The following is a 12,861-nucleotide window of genomic DNA, read 5'->3' as shown; positions in this document are numbered from 1 at the left end:
TACAGCTCATTACAGATGGTGAATTATTGGACCCACACATAAAACCCAAACTGGCCATACTCAGTTTTTGATCACACAAATTAAATCAGATAAAAACATGTTAATCCCTGCTGCTGTGAAGCTGCAGGTAGGTGGATTTTGTTACCTGCTGACAGAATCAGGCTAACTCCTTCCTTTAGTCCCCTGAGTCCACATTACACTAAGATGACCAGTATCTGCTGTGATGTAACCAAAGATCTTAATTCAAGGCAGAAACAGGATGTAGACTTGATCAATAACTTAAAGATGTGTGAAATGTGATTTCACAGTGGAAGCACAAGATCATAAATCTTCTTCTCCTCCACTCCCCCCCCCACACCCCAGTCCCAGGTTTTAGGGGTGGCTGTCTAACCCAGGTGTCTGGCCATTTCAAGCCAGTGTCTGATCTCAGGAGGGACCATCCAGGACCAACAGTTATTCATTATTCAAGAGTGGTTTAGAAAGACAGTCAGCACACGACCAGGCAGGCAGAGAGATAGTCTGCAGAAAAACCCCGACTGGGTTTTTACTGGTGAGCAGAGCAGCCAACCATTCAGCTAAGGCAGCTACATGTATGTAAGCTCTATGTCAGTGTTATAAATTCAGTTTTAATAACGAAGCCACATTTTACTGGCTGCATTTCTGTGTAGAACCCTTCACGTATAAGCACCAGCAGTCCACCTGTGAACGCCTATGAATATCAGTGGTGGTCCACTGGGCCACTGGCGGGACTGAAAGCACCAGAGGCTGAAGGATTTTTTTTTTTCTTTTTTTTTGTGGCTTTCATGCATATTGGTGATGGGATTAACCATTTACCTGAGAGCAGAGGGCAGCAGAAAGTAAAAGGTTATGCATGAGCGAGAAAGCACTTAAACACACTAAAGGCTCTACTGCACTCAGATAGATAGATAGATAGATAGATAGATAGATAGATAGATAGATAGATAGATAGATAGATAGATAGATAGATAGATAGATAGATAGATAGATAGATTTCATTGAAATGACTTGCATGGTAAATCTACATTTAAAATCCACACTATTTGACGAGATGCAGGTGAAATGAGAGACTTTCCATCTGATTTTTCTGATCTCCATGTATAGAAAGGAGAGTTGGACCTCACCTGCACGACACGGTAACTTCTATTTTAGTTGCAGGGACTCTGGTGTTGAGAGGGTCGAATTCCCCGATTGATGCCATCATCTCGACTCAAGACGCCGGTGAGCCTCCACGAAGAAAGAAGAGGAACAAGAACAGGTCGGATCATTCACAGCGGGATCGTGATAGCGGTAAATCCATTGTCGAGATCTGCGCCCCCCCAAGCCCCCCCCTGGTTTGTTCCGCTTGTGGAGCAGGAGAGCAGAGGAAAGAGACTGAGAGAAAGAGGCGGACAGACAGAGGAAGAGAGAGAAAGAGAGTGAGTGAGTGAGAGGCGGTGAAAGTTGTGAGGCAGATTTAAAGTTCATCCATCCTTCGTGCGTTCACGGTGCGCTCCCCGTGTCTGTCCGGCGCCGGGGTGGAGGAGGAGGAGGAGGAGGAGGAAGAGGAGGAGAGCGCAGCCAACCGGAGGCACCGACAACAGCACGGGGCTCCCTCTCCCTGTGCCTCTCTCTGTGTGTCATGTATTCATTTACATGTAGTCACCTGTTACCTAGGCTGGTAACGACGTGCTGCATGGAGTATTTCACTATAGGCTTGAACGCGCAACGACGATGAAGCCTGTATTTCACTTATAACCTGGACCTCCTCAAACCCCTTCTCCCCTCCTTGCTCATAATGTGGCCTGTTCACATTTTCTATTCTGCGGCAACAATACGTTTCTTGTGTTTTATATCAAAGTTATTAAAGTCGTTTTATAGGGTATTTTAACCCTAATGTTTCTTTAAAAGACAGGGCTGGATTATAGTTGGCAGCTTCCCAGGGACGCCAGGTTCTGTCCACACGATTTGACCCTTCCTACCTGTATTTATAGCCAACAACATTTAATCAGAAAGTCGCATTGAGATCAAAAGTGAAACCCCAGTCCATAAAATAAAACAAAATAGCCTTTAGCAAAACGGAATATTAAAATCCAAGATACATATTTCAGTCATTTAAAAGAGTGTGCATTTATTGAGACACAACCAGATAGATGATAAGAGCTGTAAAGACGAGTTAAAAAAGAGTGTAAGAGATAATGTAAAAGAGTCACACACCAAGACCATTTTTTAAAATATAGACCTGTCAGTATCAGTATGTTCAGTCTGCTCTGAAAATTGTGGATTATGATTATTTTTAGTGCCCTATAAATGTGGTATTTACTGCAGGAACACATGATGCCAGCCTGTCCTGAGAGTGTGTGGTAAAAGGATAATGTCTTGAAGGTGAGGGATGAGGGAGGTTGATGCGGACTAGCCCTTTGTAAAGAGAGTGGTGATCTCCCCTGATAGAGAGGGGGTATCTACCCCAACCAGCAAGTACATTTGAGAAGGGATGAAATACTGGATTTTTTTTCAGTCAATCAACCCATTTTTAATCATTTGATCATTTCAGGTCTACAGCACTGTATGGTTTCTGCTGCCTGGGGAAGAAATAATGAAACTGACATTACAGTACATAGCTACAGTAGTTTGGGTCAGTGGGCATCCACTTTCTGGTCCAAAGACTGCTACAGGGTTAATCTGTTTAAACACTGTGCAACAATCAGCTGGTTTATTTGTGACTGTGTCACTGAATATTTAAGTTAATTGTATGGTGTGTTCAAAGTTCACTGGTAATGAAATGAAAAGCAGATGCAGTGACACTTTATAATAAGGGAGCAGGATGTAAACTTAACCTATGTGCTCGAGTCACTGCTTTAATGCATCTACACATGCGCAGATGTGTACATTTATTTACTAGTAATGAATGATAAAGACCCTGGGACTTTATGTGATTAAAAGATCATCAGTTCAGGAACATTAATTCACAGCTGCTCCATGTTATTAATTAATGTATAACTGCTGCGCCACTTTTAAAACATTTACTTTGACTGATGTGTTTCTGTGTTTATGTCAGAAGCAAACATTGTGTTGCTACTTAATACAACAGCATGGTATAATTGCTTGTAATTGCTGAAAGAAGTTTAGTGCCGATGTGGAGTGCCCAAGACTAAGACACATAAAGTGTCCATTATTACTTGAAAAAAGACTTTAAAAAACTTGAAGCAACATGAATTCATAATTTCATTCATTATCAGACTCATAATGATGATTTATATATTATATTTTGCACAGTGACAGTGACTGGAGCAGGTTTTTCCACTTTTTTCACTTTGTGAGAATGTGGATTGTGGTGTAAATCACCTTGAGTATAGGACTAGAGAAGAACAATATAGGTGTTACAACGCCCACTGCTATTAATGCATTGTGAGTGAGTCTCCCTATACTGTAAGGATTTTATGGATGACTAATTCTAAGAAGTATGTGTTTTCTTTTTGTTTTTTTTATTGTGAAGCTATTGTAACTCTGAACAGTATGTACCCTGCCATCACTTAGTGTCACCTGGGATTGGCATTGGCAATAACAGCTCTGGGTTTAGATTAGGGAAGGGTCTTGCATGTCGGAAATGCGTACATTGATGCTTGACATGAATTAGTTAATATTGCACTTATTCCCAAATACGGCTGACAAACTGACTTGGCTAACTTGGATTCATCAAAAGCCATGTTGAATGCTAGCTTAGGAAATATATAGAATTGAAATAAATGACTCGGTAGTCTAAATATTTCTCATGTTAGATCAGCAATCCCAACGTCTCCCAAACCCTAGAAATTTCAGGTGCATTTTTTCTTACTTTTTTTTGTTTTGTTTTGTTTTTTTGTACATAAAATGATGGATGATTGATAAGAAAGCTGGAGGAAAAATAAATGAAATGTATCCCCATGAACTAATATGTTATAGTTTTTATTCCCCCCAGGAAACCTCCCAAAGTCTGGTTCTGTTCTGTAATGGTGACAGATTGGTATGACTGCTCTGTGTCCATCATGCACTCTGGTGACATTTTCTTTCAGTTTCACCAAAAGGTCGTTTGGTTTCTGGAGCTGCACACTAACTTCTACCAAACCACGATGACTAAGGTTCATTCACAAAAAACATGTTCAGCGTATGACGCGTTACACTGACTGGCTGTTAGTCCTACACTTAAATGTCCTTGAATCTGGTTGGGTGTTTTTTTTTTAAACGTGTGTTGTCAATGTGGGGTAGGTTTTTGTAGGGAAGGGGTCAGGTTGGAGGTTAGCCGTAAAAGGAGTTACATCTGGGAATTCTACACCTCATGATTTATGCCTGATGCCAATGTTCTGGGCCATAACAGGAAGGAGAATGCCTTTCATGTATCTCAAAGTAAAGGTCGTTCAGGGTCATTGATCTGACTTTCATGTATGTAGGGGACTGAAATGTGTGGTCAGCAACAGAAATTAAATAATAATAATAAAATAACTCTAAGTCTTTAAAAAAAAAATGATAATATGCTGTTTGTTATGTTTGCTAGCATTACTGTACATTGTTATTACCAATTTACATGGCAGTCCCACATTTAACATGTCTGATGCAGCAGATGATGTGTGAAATTTAACTTGAGTGTAGCAGCAGTGAATGAGTTTAACTTTCTTACTGGTTGTCTGATATCAATAAATTATGATGCAGATGATGACAATATTATAGTGTAGTAGTGTCTCAGTTTGCATATTTGGATATGGGTATGGATAGGTGCTGCGGCTGAAAGGTTGATGTGAGGAAACCGTAAATGGAAAACACCATCATATTTTAATTTAAGCATTGCTTTTTAACACTCAAGCGGCAGCTCAAATACTTACTGCTCACCTTCTAACAAGAAAAGGGACAGTTAGCCTACATCATGGACTGCACATATTCAGTGGAGCAGGTAATCAAACAGTCACACCCATGGTCAATTAGCTTAACAAAAGAAACAAGCTGTCATCTTCTAATGAGACATCTACGCTTCTAAATCTGGAAGAAGGACCACTCAGTAATTTTCTATAAATCGTCTCTCCTGAGAGCATCATGACACATTCTGTAAAGCCTCCCACTGAGACCTCATCACCCGCATCACATCTCTGAGAGTCTGTGAGAAATAGCTGTGTTTTTGAAGTGCTGCATTTGGGGTTTTTTTGGAACTGAGCTACAAAAGGTCTGAGAATCAGACAAAGGGAAGAGGAGTGGGTACGTACGCGGCAAAGACAGGAGGAAAAGTGGTAGAAAGAAAGAAAGAAAAAATACAAAGGTCATGTTAAATGTTTTAGTCAGAGATTAAAGGGTGATGGAAGACGTCCAACGAAAAAAGCTTCGAGAGGAAAACACCGAAGAGACCAGGGGAGCTTGATCTCCTGTAAAACACACAGGTTGAATCATTATGTGACTGAAATAGACCCATCTGTGGGCTGGTTCAGGGGTAATGGACAGTGAGCGTGACTGGATCAGTTCTCCTTTGGCCTTGTCACACACCAATAATGACAAATAGATGTTATTACGAGCTATGTCTTTTCCTCTATCTTGCTCTGTGTATGTGTGTGTGGATCCACTCAGTTTTGCAGCTGATCAGGCAGAAATTGAAATTTTTCATGGCCAGCGAGTGAAATTGGGAGTGTGTCAGAAATGGAGGGAAAAGAAGAAAGAGGAAAAACATGTGAGCCAGGGGGGTGAAAAAGAAATAAATGAAAGTGTAGAGTGAGAGACAGAAGAAAAAGTGGTTATTTACCCAATTTCCACTCTCCTGTCTGTAGATGATCTACAGTATAAGAGGATGTGTGTTCAGATGACAAAGCGGACAGAGGCTAGAGTGTGTGTACATAGTGTACATATATGTGTGTGCGTGTGTGTGGAGTGGCAGCTAATTAACCAAAAAGGCAAAATCCTGTTTAGTTTCCATTTTGCTGCAGAGCAAAGCAGGTACCCGACAAACAGTAAAAGCCTCCTGCATTCTCCAGTCAACAGTAAATAAAGACATTTTCCTTATGTGTTGATTCTCCTCTGATATTTCTGCCTTCTCCTTATAACAGTATCCACCCACCCTGTCTGAAGTCAGTATGCTCAAAAAGAACAGGCAATATGTATTGAGTCTGGGTGATAAAAAATATAGTTGGTCTTATTGAACAAGTAACGTATATTGGTCCTCAGGAGCCAGTAACCACAAAGATACTTGTCTATACATAGACTTCTGGGTATTTCTTGAGATTTTTTTCCATCCAGTGAGACAGACAGATGTATTGCTGCCAAAGCATGATACATTACACTTTTCTTCAATTTTCTATAGGCTACTGATAGTGAATTTGTAATCTTTAATTTTGGTCTAATTATGACTAATGAAGCGATTGCAAGGACTTAAAACAGGCCCATTAGTCTGAATGAGTCTCCATCTTTACTTTAGTCTTTTAGTAAAGACATTAAAAGACACAGCCACACACACTAAGCAATTACTGTCTAGATCACAATGTATTACCTTGTTGTCTCACAACACAAAAATGTGACTATCACTGACTAAAGCAAATAACAAATGCACAATAGGAGATTTTGAAAAGAAATAATAATGAAAACCCAATATAATGTATGTAATATATAATAATGTTTTTGACTCATTCCACAGCCAAACACATATTAGCCCATGGGTTTAATGGTCCACCCTGTGATAGACTGGCTGTCAGGATGTCCCCCGCCTTCATCCCATGTCAGCAGAGATTGCATGGATACGCTACGCAGTATAGCCAATGGATGGATTAGTCCTTTCACCTTCTGTGTTTTACTTTGGTCTTTATCATGTGAAGAGAAGTGTCGAGTTCTGCTCCTAATGGTTCGGATATGGTGACATCCAATGAGCCTCAGTTTACCTTGTGTTAAAAAAAAAATGTTAGGAAAACATTAGCATACTTTTTTGGATATGTACCTATGGTACATATAGTACTAACGTGCCGGCGTCCTACTAAACTACTAACAATGTTGAACATTGTCAACATTGTACCCAAACCCAACTGTTGGCTTTGAGTAGTCTGGGGCCATTGACTCACTGTTTTGGTAAGCAACCGGAACCAGGGCGAGAGAGACATGCCTTCCCGTCAATATAAAAGCACCAAGCTAATAAAATGCGCTGAAACCTTTTAATTGAAGGAATATAATTTACAAGAAAATCCTGAGCCATTAGGTTAACCTTTTTCTTTTATTGTACTTACAAGATATTGTCTATTTTATAAGTTTTATGTTGGTGAACACTTTTACTTTGGTGAATTTAGTGATTTCCGGATCCGCTAGAAGACCGAAACCAGAATGCAGACAAAACAGAAACCAGGCTCTTCTCCTCTCTGAAGAGCCTGGTCATGCGGGGCTAGCTTTAAGTGTCTTGTAAAGGAGCTACCAACCTATCTCCAATATACAACTGCACTTTTTGAGTACCAAGGGCAGACGGCAAGAGTACAAAGTGCACAACTGTCACACCAGAATGTGGTTACGGTTTAGGTAACCAAAGCACTAAAGGTCAGGGAAAGATGGAATTTTTTGTTGAATACTGAAAATATAAACACTAATAAACATGTCACTGTGGACTCCGAGCTACTTTTAGTCTTAGACACAAAACATATCCTTTCATGTGATATTTGTTCAGTGTCAATACTCTATTATAACAATGTATGTGCTTCTTATATGAGTTATAAGACATAACAATTATATTTTTTAAAATTTATGATTTCAGAAATTAGGTACTTCTAGGATCTTACGATTATACTCCCATAGTGCTTATAATAGTGGTAGTAAGTAAGTTAGTAATACTAATATATGTGTGAAACAGAAACTGAGCCATATGGAGCAGACAACCCAGCTTGACTTAAGTGGTCTTCGCCCTTGTACCTGCAGAGCATTTCCATTTCTTGCTGCAATTTAAATACATGTTTTTGAAATTCAAATTGATTCCAGTACTCTGTAGCCGACTGTACCAACTTGCATAGCACTAACAGTAAACAGCTCCTCTCATCTCTGTTGCATTTACAATTCTCTCTGATTAAGATGAGAGTCTGAGTGTGCAAAATGAGATGCTTCCTGGTTCAAAAATACATATCTACCCCCAAATACACACAAGAACACGCTGATTGTAACGAGGCAGGCAGGAACACATTATGATAAGGCTGCGCGATTGTAGAAAAGAGATGAGGAAGAGATGGAGGTATAGCTGTAAGACAGGAAAAGCAATAAAAGTAAAAAGACGTGCACACCCAGTAATTATGAGAGAAGGTCTGAAATGAAGCAGCCAGTCTCCTTATTGCAACAATGATTTTCTGAAAGAGCAGATGAATGAACTGGGCTCTGTTTTACTGGTGTGTTCCTGTGTACTGTATATCTAGGCCCGTGGAGTATGACCATTTCCAATCATCGGCTCAAAATCACAGTTTGAAATGCCTTTGATGATGTGACAGCATATTTGATTTTCCTAGGCTGGTGTTTGAGGGCCCAAAACCCAGCACAAACGCTGCCAACATGCAGCCTGTGATCAGCTGGACCAGCACTGTGCACCAGAGACAACTGGAACAACAGAGCACACACAATGGATGTTCAATAAACCATCTGAAGCTGCGAAAGGGGGGAAATAGTGAAGATGTGAGACAACCAGCTAAGTCACGAAGGGGGGGAGCATCATGACAACTGATTCTCTCCTACTGTCTCATGGTCGAGGGTCAGAGTGTGACGTGAATTCTGATTATCTCACACACAATCTGCTCTGTATGTCTCTTAATGAAAACTAGCGGTCAAAACACCCATAACAAATGTGTCTTACAGAGTTATTTGCTTATTGAAAATTCCCTTCTTTTACATTTCACCTTCAAAAGGTTGTGTCACAAAAAATTGAATTAATTATTCATTTTAAATAAAAAATAGCAAGAAGTCCTGTATCATAACAGAGTGGCTCTGCCTGTGAAAAAAATGTCAATTGAAATAGAACTGATTGAACTGTAATGGCACCAGTTTGATGAGATGCTCCCCCCTAGTGTTCAATCTACAGCATTGCATGTTTTGCATTTGAAATATTCACATACATCTTACTGTAGGCTATATCAGTAATAATGAGTAATTCAACTCTTCCTATTATCATTATTATTGTTGTTGTTGTTAATACACTTTGTATGGCACTGTTAGATAAAAGTAATAAATTGCTTCATGAGTCTAATACATAGCTTTTAAACAAAACTAAGTTAAATGTAAATACAATTTAATAGATATGACATAATAAAAGCTTTTTATTTCAAAATGTGTTGAAATGACTCATTCTCTGTGAATCTCCTCTGGCAAGTTGTTTCAAATGTCACAGGTCCCCTCAGCAAAGGCCTTGTCCCCTTTAGTTTTCACCTCTCGCTGCACTAACTGCACTAAAAGAGGATCTCACACTGGGTCCTGACTCATATGTGGATGAAAGCAGTTTCTTTCTACATATCTTCCCATTTTCATTTTAGTGTTTGATGGTAGTGTCTTTTTTCTGTTTGAGGAGAATTTGAGGAGCAGATGACAGTAAGACTGCAAAGAAGCCTAATCTGAGTTTGCAGTATACCAGGGCAAAGAGAAGTAGAAGGTGGGATGGCAGTTAGTGCTCTCTAACAAGTTAAATTCTGTCTTGGCAATCACCACATGTTGGAAAAAATAAAGTTAATTTGATCACTGAATAGTAACGCATAAAATCATTGATGATGTACGAATTTAAGTGTTTTAGTTTGTCTTTAAGGATACATATTTTACTTGGTAACACTTTACTTGAATTTTACTTGATGCAACAAGAAAATGAAGTTTATTTTCTTACACAGAAACACCAACATGGTTACTTACGTGTTGTTTTGCTTGTTTCATTTTTTCTGTTTCTCCAGAGGTGGAAAGTACACCTCTTGTTTTGCTCACTATAGCCTCCAATCAGCCCTGAAGCAGTACTGCTGCTGCTAAGAGAATGCATTGTCATGTCTTATGATGTTGGCTGAAGCTCTTGATAAGACTGATAAGATGAAAAAAAAAATATATATATATATATATATATATATATATTTTTTTTTTTTTTTTTTTTTTAAGAAATCATTCATACCTCATGCAATCACAATATTAAATTCATAAATGCATTTCAGGACACTTTGGAGCTATGTATATCACCTTTTTACTCTTTTATTCTTTTACTCTTTTGCTATGCTATTTATTGTGTGTTAATGTATTGTATTTTATGTGGTCTTATGCGTACTGTAAGTGGTGAAGCCAAAGACAAATTTCCACATTGTGAACAATAAAGATAATAAAGATATTGAATTGAATAGTCAGAGTACTAAAAGGCACACCAACACATTGTTGATACCGTTCATGGACAACAACAACAACAATAACAAACACAAAAAAATTCTCAGTGCATAATGGCTGTTACTGTATTGTATGGTGGCCAAGAGGTCAACTCAATGCAGAAGCCACAGTACCCCCTCTCCCTAACTCTGAATGAGAGGTTCTGGGAGGATTTGATGCACTAATCTAAGATAAGAGATCATCAGACACTGTGATGTTACCACAGTACACAAGTGAAATTGTAGGTCAATCAAAATCAAAAAAGTGTGTGAAATTGTAACCATAATGATCAAGCAGCAGAATGGTTATTTCATTTGTATTCATGTTCTGGCCTTTACATCGACCTGTCTGGATATCAGCTGTTTTTTATGTTGTTGTTTTTTGTCTTTTGTTTGGTTTTGATTTTGTAGTCTCTTCATTTCTATGATGTACTTGGAGAATTACTGGGAAATGTTATGTTCCACACTTGCAGGTTGCTCTAATTCCAACAGATGGCAACCTTAGACAGGATCATGTGAGCAGCCATGATGTACTGTGTACTGGGATGGAAACATGGCAGAAATACTGTGTTAAACACACATGCTGCAAAATTTTTAAATGTGTAAAATATAATGATCGATAGTAAGGGATTGAAGTGATATTAATAGATATTACACATGAATACACACACACACACATACAAACACACACCTCCAACTCTCCTGAGGTATTTTACAGCTGCATGAGACTATAACATCATGTTGTCCTCGAATCAGTTAGCACCGCCTATTTTAAAACATATGCACACATATGCAGTCATGCAGACACACTCACAAAATTCACAAACCCTGTGTGTCTCTCTGAAAACACCTCTCATTCCTCAAGAGGCATACCCTCACTGTGTACAAGTCTATTTTCTTCCTCTGACATGTCCTCACTTCAGCAGCTACACTGCACCTTCTGCCCTCACTCTGCCAAATTTAGCACGCACACACACACACACAAACACAGACACACATAAATCCCTACACACTTGCTCATGTGCACATATGAAATACACGTAGACAGAGGCGCCAGCACGCACACACGCACACACACACACACACACACACACACACACACACTCACTTGTCAACACCCCTGCTGCTGCTAACAGATGACAGGAGGCCTCGGGATGAAGAAAGATAGTCTGAGTGCTGTGGAAGCAGAGGGCAAAAATACATGTTTGTTTAGACAGCATCCAGATGTGCTACGTGTGTTCTAAGCTCACACTGCAGCCAGAAGATATGACAGAAAGACTGAACCAAGTGCATTATTAATCAAACTTCTATGTGAATTGTCAAGCATGTGCAAAGATTAAGGAATGTGCTTTTGCTCCTCCGAGACCTCTGCTGCCCATTTTCTTTTTCTATCAAACTCAAATAGAACCTGCTTGAAGACAGAATCAGGGTCCTATAGTTCTCATCACGTGCAACAGTCTTTGTGTGCTCCACCTCTAAAACACACTTGCTCATAGACCACTGTCTTGACCCAGTTTCCCATGAATATGCTAGCTTGAGGGCAGATGTGTTTCTCCCCAGAGTGAGTAACAGAGCTTTTAATGGACAGAAAAATGAAAGCTTCAATAGTCAAGGAAACATCCTGGCCCGAAGAAAATAGACCTCTTGAATAGAGAAGACAGGAAGTAAGTACTGTAGTGCAGTCTCCGCTGTTGAGCACTAATTTCATGCTTTTTCATTTTTCATGTTTACATCCTGTGTCCACGCAGCGCTTATTGTATGAAGAGATAACAGGAATCTGCATGATCACCAAAGCTAAAACGAGGAGAGACTAATTTCATTGGCTGGATTTTCTTTTTTTTTGCTGGTTGGTCCACTACTTTGTTCCAGACTGGAAAAAAGCTCATGTTCTCCTGAGGATAGATCATCTTAATGACTATGCTGATTTCCTGACTTTTTCAGCAGCAGTATGCTGTTTCCACTCCTGTAGATTGGCAACAATGTGTGTCGTTGTTCATTGTTCCCAGAGGATGAATCCTAATGACTGTGATTCCTTCACTTTTCCCACTGCTCCACCACATAACTCACATTTCCAGTGATAAATCTCAACATCTAGATGGACTGTCCAACAGCATGGTCAATGACTGAACAGTATGGTACCAAATACTTGCATGCTAACAGGATAAAGTGAGACAGTAAGTGAGACAAGTAAGAGCATGACTCTTACTTTTGTTTCATCCTACCTAATTGGCCACAATGGAGGACAATGACATGAATAGAATAAGCCTTTAGGCCCCAAAAGGGGTAATGAAAATACATCTAATGTTTATCACATTTGTAATAGCATTTTATGTGGAAAAAAATGAAAAATTCCAGGCGTGTTATTCTTCGGTTTTTAAGATGTGATCAAATTAAAAGGAGAAGGAGAGCTTGTACAAAACTCAAATTCATTGTGTGGAACAGCCTGTCCTCTTCATTAGTTCATGTTTATTTATTTATTTATGCTGTTTTTTTGTTTGTTTTTTTGCCCTGCACCTGAACC

The 12,861-nt window shown here is 39.3% G+C and overlaps 1 protein-coding gene across 1 annotated transcript in view; it reads right to left on the bottom strand.

Annotated features, from left to right (window-relative positions):
• The window catches only part of cpne9 (copine family member IX), a gene marked incomplete at both ends in the record, with an annotated part of 98,329 nt that extends 97,107 nt beyond the window's left edge, over positions 1 to 1,222 (bottom strand). Inside the window, one exon of the mRNA XM_083975460.1 lies at positions 1,143 to 1,222. Within this exon, the coding sequence (XP_083831586.1) occupies positions 1,143 to 1,222 (80 nt within the window). The remainder of the gene's footprint in view (positions 1 to 1,142) is intronic.
• Positions 1,223 to 12,861: the final 11,639 nt, after the last annotated feature.

Source organism: Trachurus trachurus (genome assembly GCF_905171665.1).
Source record: "Trachurus trachurus genome assembly, chromosome: 7".
NCBI lineage: Eukaryota > Metazoa > Chordata > Actinopteri > Carangiformes > Carangidae > Trachurus > Trachurus trachurus.
The sequence above is the reverse complement of the archived record's forward strand: the minus strand, read 5'-3'. Positions and strand labels throughout refer to the sequence as shown.